Source organism: Rhinolophus sinicus, linkage group LG01 (assembly GCF_036562045.2).
Source record: "Rhinolophus sinicus isolate RSC01 linkage group LG01, ASM3656204v1, whole genome shotgun sequence".
NCBI classification, from domain to species: Eukaryota; Metazoa; Chordata; class Mammalia; order Chiroptera; family Rhinolophidae; genus Rhinolophus; species Rhinolophus sinicus.
Genome location: NC_133751.1, coordinates 6,657,022 through 6,677,411, shown reverse-complemented (window position 1 = coordinate 6,677,411; position 20,390 = coordinate 6,657,022). Strand labels below are relative to the sequence as shown.

General features: G+C 38.8%; 1 protein-coding gene across 7 annotated transcripts in view; it reads left to right on the top strand.

Annotated features, from left to right (window-relative positions):
• Positions 1 to 20,084, top strand: part of DYRK1A (dual specificity tyrosine phosphorylation regulated kinase 1A) — a 140,102-nt gene extending 120,018 nt beyond the window's left edge. For all 7 annotated transcript variants that reach the window (XM_019730317.2, XM_019730315.2, XM_074325423.1 and 4 more), the window contains 3 exons: positions 9,366 to 9,672; positions 10,145 to 10,269; positions 16,817 to 20,084. In XM_019730317.2, coding sequence (XP_019585876.2) covers positions 9,366 to 9,672; positions 10,145 to 10,269; positions 16,817 to 17,437 — 1,053 coding nt within the window. In that variant the 3' untranslated portion in view covers positions 17,438 to 20,084. The remainder of the gene's footprint in view (positions 1 to 9,365; positions 9,673 to 10,144; positions 10,270 to 16,816) is intronic.
• The last annotated feature ends 306 nt before the right edge of the window (positions 20,085 to 20,390 follow it).

Sequence of the window (20,390 nt, the reverse complement as noted above, 5' to 3'; positions counted from 1 at the left end):
ATTAATCTACATTTAATACATATTAATTAACTATAGATACTATGAGATTTCCCTTAGCCACAATTAGCAACTGACTACACAATAAGGAACTTAGTGTTTTAAAGTATAAAATAGCTGTTTCTCTTTAAACAAATAAAATTTGTAAACTAAACCCCACAAATCCATAGCCAAAGTGATTACATTATGAAAGGAAGCGCTAAAGATTTTAACCATAAGTATAAATAGATGTGCAGGCACTACCATTGGGTATCTGTGCGGTTTACTTTCTTCGTGATTTTATTTTTACTTTTAATTTGTCATTTTATGTTTCAAGAGCCCATTTTTGCTTCCTGGTAATGAAATTCATACCTACTATATATTTTTCCTTTGGTGGGGAAGTGGGATGAAGAAGTAAGACTACAAATGGTGCTCTGTTGTTCAAGTATAATTCACATATAATAAGATGTGTATTTAAAGTGTTTAGTTTGAGTTTCAATCTTTATTTTCCAATATATCTACTACGTAAAAGAAGATATATTTCCACTGCCCCCAAAGTTCTCTCATGACCCTTGTTTGTCATCTCATCCCTGCTTTCTATCATCATAGGTTAGTTAGTTTTGCCTATTCATAGGCAAAATTCATATAAATGGAATTCTCTAGTATTTGTTTCTTTCACTTAACAAACATTTTGGTTTTAGAGATTCATTCATATTGTTGAGTGTCTCAGGAGTTATCATTGCTTCATAGTATTCCATTGAATGAAAGTACTATGACCTATCTATATTTACCTATCAGTGGATGTTTGGGTTGTTTCCAGTTTGGGACTATTATGAGTAAGGCTACTGGGAACATTCTTGTGTAAATCTTCTGTACATACATGTTTTCATTTCTCTGTGGTCACTACCTAAAGTAGAATTATTGCCAGGTTATATGGTACATGTGTGTTTACCTTTGTAAGAAAATACCAAATAGTTCTCCAAAGTTTTATCATTTTACATGTCCACAGTATATGAGGGTTCCAGTTATATGACATCCTCTCTATTTGATATGGTTGGTCTTTTTGATTTTAGCCATTCTAATGGATATGTGGTGGTTTTCATGTGCATTTCCCCCATGGCTGGTGATACCGACCACCTTTTCACGTGCTTACCGGCCATTCGTACCTCTTCTTTTATGGCAGTCTTTCCAGTCTTTTGCCCCTTTGTTATTGGGTTGTTTAATTATTGAGTTGTGGGAGTTCTATAAGTTCTTTGTCACATATGTGTCAATATTTTTTCCCCAGACTGTGGTTTGCCTATTTCTTAGTTGTATCTTTTGATGAGCAGAAAATTTTAATATTAATGAAATCAAATTTGTCACCTTTGTTTAATGAATAGTAGTTTTTGTGTTTTAAGAAAAGTTGCCTTCTTCAAGTTTGGAGCGATTCTCCCATGTTTTCTTCTAAAAGTTTTTCTGATTCTTTTATGTTAAAGTTCTGTGGATCTTGGATTAATGTTTGAATATGGAATGAGGTGTAGGAGCTGAAGTTCATATTCCCCACGTGCCTATCTAGTAGCAGCATGATTTGTTGAAAACAGTCGCCTTTCTCTGTTGATGTGACTTAGTGCTATTGTCCAAAACAAAATTATCTTTTCTGTGCGGGTTCATATTTGGATTCCGTTCTGTTTGATTGCTCTGTCTGTCCTTAAACCATTACCATAGTGCTGGTTTCTATAGCTTTGTGGTAAGTCACGAATTCAGGTGCAGGGGTAGGGGTGCTGACCCCCGTGCCATCGAAAATCCACATATAACTTTTGACTACCCAAAACTTCAATCGCTTACTGTTGACTGGAAGCCTTACATATAGGTCAAGTAACATATTTTATATGTCATATGCATTGTATACTGTATTATAATACAGTTAGCTAGAGAAAAGAAAATGTTATTCAGAAAAGCATAAGAAAAAATATATTTACAGTACTATACTGTATTTATCGATTTCATAAGTTTACATCGTCTGTTTATAAGGTGAATTGTGTGTCAGTACCTACACCAATACTGTTTTATATGCTACAAAACACTAGATGTTATGCATGTTACTAATACTAACCATCAAAAATGAAAAGATAACGTGACAAAGAAATTCATATTTATTGATAATGAGGAAGGAACTATGTGATTGCTTCACAGTGGCCTAGCCTATACACTAATGAATGAATCATACAATTTTTATGGCATACAGGATTATAGTCGTATTTATAATACAGTATTGGAAACATTGTTACATTTTAAAAAATGCACTTACCTGTGATGATAAGCTGATATGCAGGTTCTCCAATTACGAGAGAGGGAGGCGTACCGTATGGTAATATAAGTCCTTGAAAGCAAGTTATAGAGCAGTAAGAAAATGAATACATTACTTTATATGAAATAGCACTCACCTTTTGCCTGTGTGAGAATAGGCTGTCCACTTCCACACAAGTCTCGCGTGTGATGTTCTACACGATGACTGCTTGGTGACGGCGACGATGACACAAAAATGTCTCAGAGTCCTTGCTGTGGTTACTAGATTTTCATGTGAAGACACTGACTCATACACAACAGACACGTTTATTAACTGTACAGCATGATGATGATTTACTGTTCATTAAGTGGAAGCCGGTCATCATAAAGGTCTTCATATTGAGAAGGCTGATGGGGAGGAAGAGGGGGGAGAAGGCTTGGTCTCACCATCTGGGGGGCAGAGGAGGGACAGGTAGAGGGTGTGGAAGGGGAGGCAGGAGCGGCAGGCACACGCGGGTAACCTGACAAATCAGTCGACGTTTCTGCCTGCCTTTGTGCTTTGCATTTCTCTCCAAGTGTTTCTGTGTGGTACCACTCCTTCACCATTTGTTTTAGTTTCCGTGCCCATCTCATGGAAGTGGCCATGTCATGAAAGACGGCAAAAGCAGCCCTGAATACTCAGCACTTCTGCCAGCGTCTGATGTCAGTTTGTTTTCTGACCCTGCTTCTTCTACATCTTCCTCATCACGTGGCCCTTGTTTGGAAGCGCTCGTCTCCCGCACATCGTCTTCATTGCATTCCTCTAGTGTGTCTCTTAGCTCTGGAATTTCTCCAAGATCCATATCTTGAAATGCTTTACCCTGCACCTCCTCCCCCCCGCCCCAGCTTTCTTGCGGTGTCCACAATCATGATTTTTTTTGATTGGCTCTGTCGTAAATCCTGTCAAGCTATGCACAGCATCTGCGCATGGTTTTCTGTAGCGGGAATTTATTGTTCTGGGCTTGATGGCTTTTACAGCTTTTTCTGTAACAACGGTGGCACCTTCGGTGCTGTAATCCTTCCAGACTTTCACGGTCTTCTCTCTATCAGGTTCTCTTATACAACCAGAAGACTGGAAGTTGGTGTTATCTTTTCCTGAAGGCTCGGGGTTGAGCAGCTGCTTCTAGATCAGGGCGGTCCTGACCATAAACCCGACTGCATTTGCACAGAACACTCTAGTTGGCCTGTTCCCTTCCTCCTAAATCCTGGTACTCCCTTCTCTTTCTTACTACAAAATGTCTTTTGTGACATTTCCCCCCCAGAACAGGGCACTTTCATCTGCATTAGAAACCTCTTCAGGCCGATACCATTTCTCCCCAGGGATTCTCTTACTGGCTCCTGGGAACTGTCTGCAGCCTTTGGGTCGGTAGAAGCTGCTTCTCCTGTTATCTTGACTTTTTTTTAAGCCAAACTTCTTTCTAAAATGATCAGACCATCCTTTGCTGGCATTAACTTTTCCAGCTTTAGACCCTTCACCTTCCTTTTGCTTTAAGTTGCCACATGACTTCGCTTTTTCTCGAATCATGTTAGAGTATAGGTAGGTCTTTCTTGTAGCAATCCTGCCCCCATATAAAAATTGCATTTTTAATATGCAAAATGTGCAAGGTTTTGGCACCTGTTGACATAGCTGCAGCGACAGTTGCACAGATTTCCTTTTCTTATTTTTATGACGGTCCATATGACGTATTTATTTATCTTGGAATGGTAGGCAACTGCAGCTGCAGCCCTCAACCTGTGCTCCATGCCAGGCACTTCAGCTTTTTCTTGTAATGTCATGACTTTCCTCTGCTTCTTGGGAGCATTTCAGCATCACTAGTGACACTTCATATGGGTGCCATGGCGTGTTATTCAGGGTTTGCGGTATTGTACTAAACACGATGAAAAATATGTGAGAACTGCGAGAGATCACTCTTTACTGCAATACGCAGTTTCCTGGAGAGGACACTTGCTATACTTGAGCTCACCGCGGTAGCAACAGGAGGAGGCCACGAGATGAGTCCAGAGCCACAATACACACTCCAGTTAAGATTTAATACTGCATCTTTATGTTTGTTTACATTTCTCTCAACTGCAAATGGTGTCGCGTGTGCGGTCTGTGTGTTTAAGTTATGATAAATTTGACCTTTTTGTAATAGATTTGTATTTCTTTTATAATAGTAAATGATAAGATAGACTAGTATGTATATATTTTATGCATTCATAACATACTTAACTTTAGAATCAGCTTATAAATTTGTACCAAAAAACCCTGCTGGGATTTTTGATTTGGATTACACTGAGAGTCCATTCAGGAGAATGGTCATCTTAACAGTATTGAGCCTTCCAATCTCGGAACATGGTTTACCTTTCCTTGTATTTAGCTCTTTAATTTCTCTCAGCAGCATTTGTAGTGTTTAGTGCAGAAGTTTCATTCACATTTTGTTCAATGTATTCCTAAGCTTTTAATGGTTTTTTTGATGCTATTTTGTCATTTTCAAAATGCTGTTTTCTAATTTTTCATTGCTAACATATATGTTATCCTGAGACCTTGCTAAATTCACCTATTCATTTTACTTTTTTTGTTTCAGATTCTGTCGGGTTTTCTACTTAAGCTATCATGTTCTCTATGAATAAACAGTTTCATGTTTTTAATCTGTATGCCGTTCTTTTTCTTATTAACTGACTAGGACCTCCATATATTGAATAGTAATGGTGATAGCAAACATCTTTGCATGTTCCCAGTCTTATGGGAAAGGCATGTAGTTATTCAACATTAAATATGATGTTAGTTGCATATATTTTGTGGCCCTATATCAGGTTGAACAGGTAGTTTTCTATGTTTAGTGTTTTGAGAGGTGTTTTTTGTTTTTTAAATGAATTTTGGTAAGCTATGTATTTTAAGACACTTCTCTTTCGCATCTCAGTTGTTGGGTTTGTTAGCATAAATGTAACCATAATATTTCATTGTTTTTTTAATTTCTGGAGGATCTGTAGTGACAGTCTCTCTTTTGTTCCTGATACCGGTCATTTGTGTTTTCTCCTTTTTTACCTATTACTCTTGCTCGGGTTTTATCAAACTTACTAATCTTTTCAAACAACCAGCTTTTGGTTTTGTTGATCTTTTTGTTCCCCTATTCTTAGTCTAGATTTTGTTTCATTGATTTTTGTTCTTTATTATTTCCTTCTAACTTTAGATTCAATTTCTTTTGCTAGCTTCTGAAGGTGGAAGCTTAGATCATTTACTTAAAATTTCCTTCTCTTATTACATTGAATGGTATAAATTTCCCTCTAAGCATTGCTTTAGCTGCATCCTATAACTTTTGATATATTATTTTCACTATCATTCATTTTGAAATGTTTCTGATTTCCCTGTGATTTTTTTATTGACCCATTGTTAGTGTTACATAATTTCAAAATATTCAAGGATTTTCTAGATATCTTAATGTTACTGATTTCTAATTCAATAGTATTGTGTTCAGAAAATATGATTTCACTCTTTCAAAATTCATTGAGACTTGTTTTATGACCTTGGTGAATGTTCCATGTGCATTTGAAAAGAATTGTGTTTTATATTCGTTTGGTGTAGTGGTCTACAAATGTCAGTATATGTCAGGTTGTTTGATATTTTTCTTCAGAGCTTTTACACCCCTAACTGTGTGTCTATGTATACCTGTATCGATAACAGAGGTGTGTTACTCTTCAGTCATAATTTTGGATTTGTCTTAGTCTCCCTTTAGTTGCTTTACATTTTCTTGAAGCTCTCTTAATAGGTGTAGACCCATTTAGTATTATTACCTCATGATAAATTCATTCATCATGAAATGTCATTTTTTTAAATTAAAATTCATTAGAGTGACAGTGGTTAGTAAAATTACGTAGGTTTCAAGTGTACAATTCTGTAATCTATTATCTATATATCACATTGTGTGTTCACCACCCAGAATCAGTTTTCCTTCCATATATTTGAGCTCACTTACTGTCATCTACCACGTTCCTCCTGAAATGTCCCTCTTCATCTCCAACAATATTTTTGTCTTTAAGTTTACTTTGTCTGATATTACTATAGTTATGCCAGCTTTCTTATTCTTAAATTTTTCATAGTATATACTTTTTTCTACTCTTTTACTTTAAACGTGTTCATACTTTTATATGAAGTATGACTTTTGTATACAACATAAACTTGTCATGTTTTTTTAACCTAGCCTGATAGTCTCTTTCTTTCAGGATGAGTGTTTTTAGCCCATTAAAGTTATTCAGAGGTTTGGGTTTTAGACTGTGTTGTGATCTGTTTATCCTGTCAGTTCTTTGTTCCCCCTTCCTTCTTTCTGCCTTCTTTTGAGGTAGTTGAGTACTTTCAGGTATTTTATTTCATTGCCTCTATTGACTTTTTATTCCTTTGTATGTAATTTTTAGTATTTCTCTTATATGCATCTTTAACTTGTCAGTTGATCCTCACATAATATTATAGCACTTCGTACACATGATAACCATGTGCTTTTACCTAATGTCTTCCATCTCTTGTGTACTTGCCGTCATATTCTACTTACATCATCAACTGCTTAGATAAAAATGACTTTTAAAGATATTTTAAAACATGTAAAAATAACGCTAATCAAAAGATCTTTTCCTATTTACCCGTATAGTTCTTCATTCCTTTCTGCAATTCCTGGCTGCCACCTGTTATCATGTTTCTTCAGCCTGAAGAACTTCAACTTTTTATTTTATAGTGACTAACTTCTGCTGATGGATTCTCTCAGCAGTTATTTATCTGAAAATACCTTTATTCACCATCACTTGGGGGAAGATATTTTCCATGGGTTTGGAAATTTCCATGGGCATAGAATTCTGCGTTGACATTTTAGCAAAATAAAAAAAGATGTTTGATATTGTTTAAGGATGTTAATGACATTGCTTTCGGTATTACATTGTTTCTGAAGAGAAGTCTGTGATTTTTCTAAGGATTGTACCCTTGCATATCATGTGTCTCCTTCCCTGTGGCTGATTTCATGTTTTCTCTTTGTCTTTTGATTTTTCAATAGTTTAACTGTTACGTTTCTAGGCATAATTTTTGTGTGTGTTTATTTTCCTTGGAGTTTGCTAAGTTTCTTGGATCTGTGGGTTGATCTCTTTCATTCATTTTTAAAATCCTCAGACTTTTTTTCTTTTTTTCTTTTCTGCTTCAGTCTTTCTCCTCCTAATTCCCCAAATACATGTATATTACAGTGCTTAATATTACCTTAGGGCTCTCTGGGTTATTCATTCTGTTTCCTTTTTGTGTCTTAGTTTGGATCATTTTTTTGCTCTGTCTTTTATTTTTTAAACTTTTATTTATTATAAGTGGGTTTTTCCAGGACCCATCAGCTCCAAGTCAAGTAGCCGCTTCAATCCAGCTGTGGAAGGCGGAGCTCACAGTGGCCCATGTGGGGATTGAACCGGCAACCCTGTTAAGAGCACCACGTTCTAACCAACTGAGCTAACTGGCTTGGCGCCCCTTTGCTCTATCTTCGAGTTCACTGATTTTTTTTTTTTTTCTTCTGCCGAGTCCAGTCATCTGTTAAAACCGTTAAATGGATTCTTCATTTCTGATACTGGAATTTTTTTGTTCTAGCATTTCCACATTTCCATTTATCCTTTTAAAAAAATAGTTTTCTTTTTCTCTTCTGAAATCCCCCACATATTCACACATGCTGTCCACCTTTGAACTAAATTCTTTAATGTGTTTATCATACTTATTTTAAAATGACTGTCTGCCAGTTTCACGTCTGGGTCATTTATTTATGTGGGTCATTTTCTTTCTTTTTTTTTTTTAACTTCATTGTGGATCCTTTTTTGGGTGGGTTGTGTCTGCAATTTTTAAATGCATGCCAGACTTTCTGTGTTTAAGAACAGTTGAGATGGATGAAATCTTAGGCATGGCTCTTTCTCTGTCAACTACTAGTTGGGGGACTGACTCAACCTTGTTTGTAGTTTAGCTTGTTTGTTTGACATAGATTCTATTCTCCACTGTCTTCATAGGTTTTCAGCAGTGTTTGTGGAGACAGGAAGGATTATGCGTTATTGCCCAGCCAGCAGCTCATTCCTACCTTGTTGTGCCTCAGGAGACTGGTCATCCTGCCGCTCTGCTCCCAGACTTGCAGTGCCCTGGGCGGGGGGGGGGTCCTGTCTGGGCTCTCCCCATGCTCCAGCCTATTCATATGTGGCCGTGAGCAGTTGATTCAGAGTGCCACTGGATTCTCCTTACCCAGATCCATAGCATTTGTTCTTTCTCCTACCGTAAGGAGGAAAGGCTTCTCATTTTCTAGAATTTAATTCTGGTTTCTTTAGTCCTCAGCTCTTGGACAGGTTTTTATTTTGTTTAAAGCAGTGATTTTTATGGCTTATCTGCCAGGCTTGTCCTTGCTTTAGAGTGAGGGCAGTAGTAGTCTTTTGCAAATTTTCACATTGTAACTAGAAGCAAAAATCCAGTGATACTATTCTGAATAAATTCAATATTCATAGAGATTTTCAGGCTTATCTATTTAAAAAACTCAACACATGTTAAAGTAACTTGTTATTAAACATATTTTCTAAAGGGAGACATAAATAAAATGTGCTTTTAATTTCTTTAAACATGAGCACGTAGGGTTAGACCGTGATTCTTTACATGGAGCCTACTTGGAGGGGTCATCACAGCTTTGCTGAGCCACTGTCACTATAGGAAGTGGAGCCAACTTCTCAGGTGCATTGGAACAGAGAGCGAAGGTTTAAGCTTTATGGACTTCTCTTGTATCTTCTTATTTGGTTTTGTTTGTCTTTGCAACCTTTAAAAATGTAAAAGCTATTCATAGTTGCGGCTGTACAGAAACAGAACCTGGGCCAAGTCGTAGTTTGCTGACCCCAGGGCTACATGATCTTTGTAGTCATTTTTGGTCTCAAGATTATTTTTGAATTCCTAAGTATAGTGCATTCAGAATAGTGATGTGTGAAAATCATTAGAGCATCTAACTATAAAGCGTTCTTTTTAATAAATGCCTCACCATTATCTATTTCAGCATGTTTGAAGTCATGGAGACTTTTACATATCCCGTCATATTCATAGAAGGCCTTTTTCTCTTTTTTCTCTTTAGGAGTATAAACCACCAGGAACCCGTAAACTTCATAATATTCTTGGAGTAGAAACAGGCGGGCCTGGTGGGCGTCGTGCTGGGGAATCGGGTCATACGGTAGCCGACTACTTGAAGTTCAAAGACCTCATTTTAAGGATGCTTGATTATGACCCCAAAACTCGAATTCAACCGTACTATGCCCTGCAGCACAGTTTTTTCAAGAAAACAGCTGACGAAGGTACAAATACAAGTAACAGTGTGTCCACGAGCCCCGCGATGGAGCAGTCCCAGTCCTCGGGCACCACCTCGAGCACGTCGTCCAGCTCAGGTCGGTGCTTGTGCCGCTCGGCGAGGCTTCGAATGTTTACTGTTTTCCTTACGGATGGAGCTTGTTTGAAAGTGTTTCTTAGAATTTGTTAATGGGGTAGGGAGGAATTATTTTACCTAATCTCGTCTTTGTGGTGAAGTAAAAAATTCACCTTCCCCAAAGCCTGAGTACGTCATTATGCATGTAATCAGTTCTGCTTGGTAGCTGGAAGCAAAACTCTCTATTAACCCACGTTTTTAATTGTTTTCGAAATGGAAATTTTTGTCCACATGTTTGGCGCTTTCCTCTGGCAAAACCAAACATGATCGTATTTTAGTTCAGTGGAAAGAATTTAGGGAATCACGTGACTTTCTGTTAATGTGCTTTTTTGTGTGTGTGACATACTTTCAGTTTTAATGTTATAGTTTTAGAATATAAACTTGACCGAGATGAACTTTGAACTTACAAGTTCTTTTCGGTTGCGATACTTAAGGTGGGTCGTCGGGCACGAGCAACAGTGGGCGAGCCAGGTCGGACCCAACGCACCAGCACCGGCACAGCGGTGGGCACTTCACAGCTGCCGTCCAGGCCATGGACTGCGAGACGCACAGTCCCCAGGTAGGCGCCTGCCCACGTACCGCTGTGCTCAGCGTTAGCAGCGTGGGGTGTCAAGAGCCTTCAGAGGCCTGTGTCATTTACGCTGACGGCACTCAGCTTCCTCATTTATAAGGAATTATAACTTATTATAACTAGGAAACACATTCTTGTAATTTCCCCCTCGTTCAGAAATCTGAAACATTTATTGGGCAGTTTCAGCCATGGCTGCAAATGCCTCCTCCTGTTTATTTCATTTACTACAGCACCATTTTGAGCTTTACACTGTTCGGGTTTTCATTTTATTTTGGGAACTGAGAGGTCCTGGGTTAGCTTTCCCTGGGTGGTGACCTTACTTCCTGTGCTCTGCCTCCACCATGATCGTCCAGCACCGAGAGGCCTAGATTCTGAATCAGTTCGCGGTTTGATTTTCACCTCCACGTTGTTCTGTATTGTGTTGGTTTTTTGGAGGGGTGGGTGCTAGGGGGTTCTTGTATTGGTTTTTTAAACCTGTTAATGAAGAGGATCTGATGAAGTAATTTTAAAACACGGGGGTGAAGCAGATGGTGGCGGTAACGTTATTCATTAAATACTCTTTGTAAAGCAGTCAGTGAATTCATACCGAGCACTGCTTTTATGGTACTTTATAGTAGTGAGACGGCAGTGTTATTTGAGGTAAAACTGCAGTTGTTGGCTATCACTCCCCATTGTGACTGGGGCTCTTGAGTGCCGCTGGGGAAGACCACACATAAGATACACTGTTACACTGCTCATTAGTATTCACCGATCGTCGTACAGTAGTTTCTCAAGTCATCTCCTCTCTCCCATTCTCTTTCATAATTGTTTCAGACTTTTCCTAGACACCTGTGACCTACCTCCCCTTCTCTGTTTTCACTGCTTGCTGTGGAAAGAAGAGTCTTCAGACAGGACAGTCTTGTCCAGCCTACGTGTCTGCTTGTTTACTTCTCTCACGCCCCGTTTTCCGTAGAGACAGTGGTTCTGTCCTGTCCCTGAGGACTTAGCCCTTCGCTCAGCCTCTGCCTCCTGTGCCGGCAGCCTCTCCTCTCCTCCTCTCTCTGTCAGCAGCTGATTGACCCCAGGTCTCTCCCACCTTACGCACTACCTTTTCCTGGCCCCTGGTCCATTTCATTCTATCCGTGGGCTCTAGTTCTTTACTAGAACTCTCCACCTTCTCTAGTTGGGCTGCCTCCCAACTCCGGGGAACCCTTGCAGCATCACCAGTGATGGTTACTGAGGAGTCTGGCGGACACTGTTGCTTCTTTCTTCATTCCTCAGCCGCGCACTGCTGGCATCTCCCTGCTCCCTACGTTTGCTCCCCTGGTTTTCTGGACAGAACGCTGCCCTAGTATTCTCCACTTCTCTGGCTTTTTGTTCACTGTCTCCTTTTTGGGATTTTCTTCTGCTGCCATGTAAATGTCGGTGTTCCTCGCGGCGTGCCCTGTGGCCTTTCTCTCTCACCTGACACACTTCCTGGCTGAGCTCACCCGCTGTTACCCAACTACAGGTGTATCATGAAGTACGTCTTCGTTTCTGACCTAGACTTCACTCCCGAGCCCTGGGGCCTTTATTTCTAATCGTTTACTGTAAATGTCACTTTGAAAGTCTCCACAACATGACGAACATTGTAGATGCAGCACATAAACTGATGTCATCATTTTCACCTCCATCAGAGCTTTTCTACTCTGATTTTTTTGTACGAATGGCCCTAAATTTACTGACTTGCTTAAGTCACATACCTTGGGGAGAGAGGGGGTTAATTCTTGACTCCCTTCTCCTGCACCCCCCACATTGAATCAAATAGTAACTTGTGTGGATTCTAAATATCCTAAATACATTTTTATTATCTCCACGTCCCTTGCTATGTCATCTCTAGCCTATCCTATTAATAAAGAATATCCTGACTGGTCTTCTAGTGTCTAATTTTGTTCAGTCAACATCCTTCTTTTCTCTGAAGCCAAGTGAATATTTATTTGTAAAGCAGTCTGATCTGGCTCTTTTCCTTGCTTTAAACCAGTTTTTGGCTTTCTCTTATACTTAAAAAAATTTAGACTTCTTAGGAAGGTTACAGTGATTTCCGTGGTCTGGCCCCTACCTAGGCCATTTTCCTCTTCTTCATTCACTCTGGTCTTAACTGGATTTTTAAAATTTTTTGACTATAGCATGTTCTCTTTCACATTTCCCACCTTTACGGTGCTCAACCTGGAACACTCTTCTCTTTCCTCTTTGGTTTAGTGACTACTGTTAATACTTAGGTCTTAACAAATATCACTGCCAGAGGCTTCCCATAATTCTTAAGACTGGCCTTCCTTCCTCCAAATACTATATTAAATACTACAAACACATACAAACATACCACGAGTAGCAGAAGGCACTTGTACCTCCCACCAGAAGTTAATATTTTGCTTTATTTACCTCAATCCTTTTTAATATAATTTCTGAATATTTGATATATTCACGTGGTTAAAAAATAGGTAAATATAAAAGATTCAATGAGGTCTTCCCTTTTATGTCCTCTAGATACCCAATTTCTAATTAATGTTATTAGTTTTTTTGTATTCTTTTTGACATTTTATGCATGTGCATATGTATTCAGAAAATATGTATTTTCACCTAATCTTTGTATACCATACACACTGTTTTACGTATTTGTTTAATACGTATTTTAGAGCTATTTTTACACCAGCACATAGATAGCTTCTTTTTTATTTTTTTTACAGTTGCACAGTATTCCATTGTTTAGCTATTCCATGAGTCATTTCTGTAGTCCCCTATTAATGGACATTTAGCTTATTTTCAGTCTTTTCTTACTACTACAAATGATGCTGTAATAAATAACCCACCCTATACATATGTCATTCCACACACATGAAATTTGTGATAAACCCTTAGAGTGAAATTGCTGGGTGAAAGAGTGAAGTGATTTGTTGAAGTGATTTGTAATTTTGATAGTTTTTGCCAAATTGCCTTCCACATAGTTTTACCAGTTTCATTTCCCACTAACAGAGTTTGGGGAAACAGCGGTGATCACCTTTGGTTCATTCAGAAATGAAAAGCGGTATTGGACAGAGTATAGTTTTATTTTGCTTATTTCTTCCTATGCATAAATTTGTGTAGCTTCTTAGTTTAACAAGCACTAGTACTTTCTGAGAACTTTCTGCCTGTTTTTCTCCTGAATTATTTTCAGTAGTAGTTTTGAATTTTAGTTCTCAGACCACCTTCACTGAGTAAATAATGATCTGTGCTAGCCACTAGTGGTGAGATACATGCTTTGCCTTCTTAGCGTTTTAAGTGGTACAGTAAATAAAATTAATCAGATGAATCAAAATTACAAGTACCATTAACTGTTAAAAAGAAAATAAGACAGGATAATGTAATAGAGAATGGCTATTTGTTGGGTGGGGTGTATTAATTCAAGTAGGCCAAGCAGATAACAGGTAGACGCCCAGCTATCTGGTAGCCTACAGACTGTCAGTTTCTTTTTTTATGTAACAGTCCAGAGTAGGTATTCAGGTTAGTGGCTTGGCCTCTTTCCGCATGTGCCAGGCTCCTACCATCTTGTGGCTCCTCTTTCACCTGGGGCCTAGTCTGCATCCAGCAGACAGAAGGACTTGGGAGATATTTTGTGCGCCAGGCCCGGCCATGACATAGAAAGTTTGATTCATGTTCCACTGACTACAACTTAAGTCATGTCACTTACATAAGTACAGGGGAGGCTGGGAAGTGTAGTGCAGCCGTGTGCTCAGGAAGAAGAATATCTTTTTTGTGGACAGCTGTTGGACATGTGCTGATGTTGGCCAGAGTGGTCAAGGAAGACTCTGGAACTGAAATGATGGGAAAGAAGTATCCAAGCAGAAGTTAGAAATCAGAGCATTCTATGCAGACAGGAACAGTAGGTACAAATATCCTGAGGTGTTTGGAAGACCTTGACCAGGTAGAGGAATAGAAGGAAGACCCTGTGTGGGTGGAACCCAGGTAGGAGGAGGAAGCATGTGTGGAGGAAATTGGTGGCGAAGTGAGCATTGGCCGGATTGTGCAGACCATTGTATGGATTTGGATTATTTTGTTTTTGTTTGGTGGTGTTTTATTTTATTTTATTTATTTATTTATTTGTTTGTTTTTTAAATTCCACGTATAAGAAAGATCCTATGGTATTTGTCTTTCTCTGCCTGACCTGTTTCATTTAACCATAAGGTCCTTGAGGTCCATCCATGCTGTCGTAAATGGCAAGACATCTTTCTTTTTTATGGCTGAGTAATTTGTGTGTGTGTGTGTGTGTACACACCACAATTTCTTTATCCATTAATGGACCCTTAGATTGTTTCCATATTTTGGCTGTTGTAAATAATGCTGCAGTGAACATGGGAGTGCAGGTATCTTTTTGAGTTAGTGTTTTCATTTTCTTTGGATAAATACCCACAAGTGGAATTGCTGGGTCATAAGGTAGTTCTAGTTTTAAATTTTTGAGGAACCTCCATACTGTTTTCCATAGTGGTTGCACCATTTACAATCCCACCAGCAGTGCACGAGGGTTCCCTTGCCTCCACATCCTTGTCAACACATGTTGTTTGTGTTTTTGATAATAGCCATTCTAACAAGTGTGAGGTCATATCTCACACCTGTTTTTATTTGCATTTCCCTGATGACTAGTGATGTGGAGCATCTTTTTGTACCTGTTGGCCATCTGTATATCTCTTTGGGGAAAGTGTTAACTCAGGGCTGCTTCCCATTTTTCATTGGGTTGTTGTGAGGAGTTTTTTGAGGGAGGTGGGGAGTGGCTGTTGAGTTGTATGAGTTCGTTATATATTTTGGATATTGACCCCCTTATCCAGTATATGATGTAAATATTTCCTCCCATTCACTAGGTTGCCTTTTTACTTTGTTGATGGTTTCTTTTGCTGTGCAGAAGCTTTTTAGTTTTATGTCATTTCACTTGTTTATTTTTGCTTTTGTTGCTTTTACTTTTGGTGTCGCATTAGAAATATCATCACCAAGACCTATGTCAAGGAGCTGACTGCCTATGTTTTTCTTCTAGGAGTTTCACGGTTTCAGGTCCTTTGTGGAAGTCTTGAATCCATTTTGAATTGATTTTTGTGAGTGGTATAAGATAGTGGTTGAAGTTCATTCTTTTGCATGTGGCTGTCCAGTTTTTACCAACACCATTTATTGAAGAAACCATCCTTCCCCCGTTGCATATTGGCTCCTTTGTCATACATTAATTGACCATATATGCATGGGTTTATTTCTGGGTGCTCTTTTCTGTTCCATTGATCTGTGTGTCTGTTTTTATGCCAGTATCATACTGTTTTAATTACTGTAGCTTTGTAGTATAGTTTGAAGTCAAGGAGCATGATGCCTCCAATTTTGTTCTTTCTCAAGATTGCTTTGGCTATTCAGTGCTTTTTGTGGTTCCATAAAAATTTTAGGATTATTCCATTTCTTTGAAAATGCCATTGAAATTTTGATAGGAATTTTATTGAATCTATATATTGCTTTAGGTAGTATCGACATTTTAACACTGTTGACTCTTCCAATTCATTTACATGAGATACTTTTCCATTTTTTGTGTTGTCTTCAATTTCTTTCATTTAGTGTCTTGTAGTTTTCAATGTACATGTCTTTTACCTCCTTGGTTAAAATTATTTCTAGGTATTTTATTCTTTTTGATGCAGTTGTAAATAGGATTATTTTCTTTATTTCTCTGATAGTTTATTGTTGGTATATAAAAACACAACAGATTTTTGTGTATTGATTTTGTATCTTTCAACTTTACTGAATGCATTTATTCTACAGTTTTTTGATAGAGTCTTGAGGGTTTTATATACATGTCATTTGCCAATAGTGACAATTTTACTTCTTACTTTTCAATTTGGATGGATGCCTTTTATTTTTGTGCTTTTAAAGATTATTGTTGCGAATTTTTGGAGAATAGGTTGGAAAAAGGCGAGGATGGAAGCTGGGAGTTGATTTAGTAGGCTGTTGGATTAGTCTAAGCGAGAGATGACAGTGGCCTGGGATAGCGCGCTGGAGGAGACGGAGAAAAAGTGGCTGGTTCAGGATCTGATCTGAAGGGAGCTGCAGTGGGACTTGCTGATGGTTTGTGTGGGTGGAGGAATGGTTGAACAGCTGGATGGATAGTATTTATTGAAACAAGAAAGGTAGAGAGAGCGGGGGCTTTAGGGGGAACGTAAAGAGTTCCTTTTGGACTTATCAGATATTTACTGGCTGTCTCTTCCCAGAAAATGTTGCTGCCCCTGGCATAAACAATGCTTCCAAGGAAGGAAAGTGAGTGGCCTGTGAAATATGAGCCTATTTTATGGGTATAACTTGCTAAAAATTGCAGCTTTCATAATACAATATTTTTCGTAAAAAACTCTTGAACATGTTTGGAATTTCGTGTTATAGAACTAACACATTATAAGTTTCAACCCCCCCCCCCACCACCACCACCAACCCACCATTAATGTAAATGCTAGTGTTTCAGGCTTTGATTGAAGAGTTAAGATTTGGAAACAGTATTCCGAATAAGTCCTTTAAAAATCTGTTCTTACAGGTGCGCCAGCAATTTCCTGCTCCTCTTGGTTGGTCAGGCACTGAAGCTCCTACACAAGTTACTGTTGAAACTCATCCTGTTCAAGAAACAACCTTTCATGTAGCCCCTCAACAGAATGCATTGCATCATCACCATGGAAACAGTTCCCATCACCACCACCACCATCACCACCACCACCACCACCACGGACAACAAGCCTTGGGTAACCGGACCAGGCCAAGGGTCTACAATTCTCCAACGAATAGCTCCTCTACCCAGGATTCTATGGAGGTGGGCCACAGTCACCACTCCATGACATCCCTGTCTTCCTCTACGACTTCTTCCTCTACGTCTTCTTCCTCTACTGGGAATCAAGGCAATCAGGCCTACCAGAATCGCCCAGTGGCTGCTAACACCTTGGACTTTGGACAGAATGGAGCTATGGACGTGAATTTAACCGTCTACTCCAATCCCCGCCAAGAGACTGGCATAGCCGGACATCCAACATACCAGTTTTCTGCTAATACAGGTCCTGCACATTACATGACTGAAGGGCGTCTGACAGTGAGGCAAGGGGCCGATAGAGAAGAGTCCCCCATGACAGGAGTCTGTGTGCAGCAGAGTCCTGTAGCTAGCTCGTGACTAAATCGAAACTTGAGTTTGTTTCTTGTGTGTTTTTATAGAAGTGGTGTTTTTTTTCCAAAAAACAAAGTGCAAAGCTGCTTGAATCAGAAGGAGATTAACACACTGAACCGCTACAGGAGGGCAAAGCTGACTTTTTTTTTTTTTTTTTAACTTGAAAAGATTGCAAAGGGACAATGAAGTTTTTAAAAGAGCCATGTCCAGACCCATCTTCATGGATAGCTCAGAGGTGTCCTCTTTTTGCCTCCCTCATTTTAACTTGCCACATCCCGGTCATAGTGGGGTTTTTTGTCTTTCTATTCCACAAAAGTTAATGTTCAGATGTTGGTCTTGGTCATTTGCCTACTAATTTTAAAATAAAAGGCACTGCACATAATTTACGTAAAAGGCCCCATGAGGGTGTTTTTTTCCTTTTTGTTTTTTCCTTTTTTCGTTTTTTGTTTTTGTTTTGGGCGGGGGGATGGGAAATTTGGGTTTTTATGTCCTCTAAACACACTTGGGCACGGAAATGCAGTACTGTAAGGAAGAGGGACCTCCAGCTTACACAAACATCACCTTCAGCTGTATGCAAGGGACGGTTGTGTTGGAGTTTGTAAGGCACAGTAAGCATGCTAAGTGGCGGGGATCAGAACTCTCCTGTCTGAACCTACTGAGGAGCAAAGCAGCAATTACACGGGATCCTGTGGGTCTCCTATGGGAGAGGCCACAGTAAGATAAGATAGTAATGGAACGTGACTGGTCTCCCAACCAAGGTGCACTGAGAAGCAATCAACGGGTCAGTCGTGGCCAGTCCTGGGGAGGTCTGAGTGGTGGTCTTTGGGATAACCTTTGGCCTTATGGATTTGGACTCGAAATTAGAAGAGCCTACCATTTCAGATGCAATCACTTTTGGACATGCTTTTGCAGACAGTCCTTAATGCTGAAAACAGAGAATGGGTAATTCAAGAGGCCTTTCTTTTAAAATAGACTTTTGTGACCCACTAATTGTAAGGTATTGCAAGGTCACTTTGCGTGTGTCATAAAGTTGACTTCCTTATTGGTTGAAGGTCACAGAAGTAGTGGTTTGCTTTGATGGAAATAGCTACAGCTGTGTCCCTTCCTGCTTTTTACTTTTTCTTTTGCTTTTTCTCGGCACGTGGTATCTCCACCATTTCTTCTGCACAAAGATGTCTTCTGTTCATCCTGAACATTTTTAAAAAATGCAGAATTTTATGTGACTGCTTTTTTGCCTCACAATTATGCTGTGAATTTTACAAAAATTTATTTTCTTTTTTGATAATTTATTGTACCAAAGCTGTTTTTATAGCACATAGATGTCTGTAACCAATAATGTAGCAGTTCTGCACTTTGACACAAGGTGTAACTAGACCATTTTTAAATGTCAGTTGAAAAATTATGGCTGTACTATTGCTTAAACAAAACTGGAACTGTTGTTGAATCCATAGCCAATACATTTACAGCAATCTGTGTACTGAACATAATAGATTGACATCTAATTCAAGATTACAACATCTGTTACATTCTAAATGTGTTCAGGCTTCTGAGGGTAAAGGGACACTGGATCCAGAAGCTATGGAACCAGCAGTTGATTCTTGTATTCCCGATTAATCTTCTTGTAAACTTGAAAGCAAGACCTTGGTTGCACCCACAGGTCCACATATGAGCACGAGTAAAGCAAAACTCTCACGCATGACCTGAAGTGAACAGGCTGGTGTTTAACAGGTGCCTCGTTTTGAGATTATGCTGCCTTAATGTAACGCAGTCTGGCAGTTGCTAAAGTTGTGTTCCCATTTTAAATTGACCAATTTTAGGGTGTTACACTTTTGAGCGGTTGAATTGGGAGAATGAGGATGAGTAACTTACCTGTCCAGGATCAAAAGAAGCCTAGAAAAGAAGCAGTAATCTACCTCTGCCGATAACCCTGTTCAGAACAACTCAGCAGAACACCGCATTACTTTTTATTGGTCAGTTCCATGTGGTTGACTAGGTCCATTTTTTCCTGAACAAAAGCAGGTTTTTATATGTTAAACCGTGACAAAAGAAAGGCTTAAAAAAACCATGTGAATGTGAATGGAAACTTGGAAATATCCATTTTTATAAACCACAAAATTTTTTTGTTGTTAATCAGGAAATCCATATTTATTTTGTAATTAAATGTCAAGCCTGTGGATGATTTTTGAACTTGGTAGTTCGTAAAGGTTTACAGTGAATAGAAGGATGTCATCTTGAGTAGAGCAACATCAAAAGGGATTCAGTAGTTACTGCTGTTTAGGAGTGTAAGGTAAAGATACTATATGGGTCAGGTCATTTTTTTTCTGTGCTGGTTGCCACATCTTAAAAAGCACCAAAAAACGAAAGCAGTTTTTAAACCGCTATTTACATAAAGGAAATCATAAAACCCAGTGCTTCTGCATACTGTGTTATGTTACAGTCCAGTTTTGTGTGCTTTACTACACGGTTTGGTTACAGGACTTCTGTGCATTGTAAACATAAACAGCATGGAAAAGGTTAAATACCTGTGTGCAGATTGTAAGATCTGGTCCGGACTTGCTGTGTATATTGTAACGTTAAATGAAAAAGAACCCCCCTTTGTATTATAGTCATGCGGTCTTATGTATGATAAACAGTTGAATAATTTGTCCTCAGACTCTTTACTATGCTTTTTTAAAATTAATTTAAGAAAAATGTAAACAGTAAAAATCTTCCTATGCAATTAACCTGGTCCAGGTAATGGTCTGGTAGGTATACTGATTATAAGTTTAGTCAAATATGTCAAAAGGAAAATAGTAGTTACATCGACAATAGGCTTCAAAAATTTCAGAAAGTAAAAACTGGAGGTTTAACAGATCATTTTGATTTTTAAAATTGATTCTTTATATGAGTGATTATTCACAGTTTCTTTCTGATTCAAAGTGCTAATAGTTTGTAGTGTTTAGAATGGATGTGAGAGTTA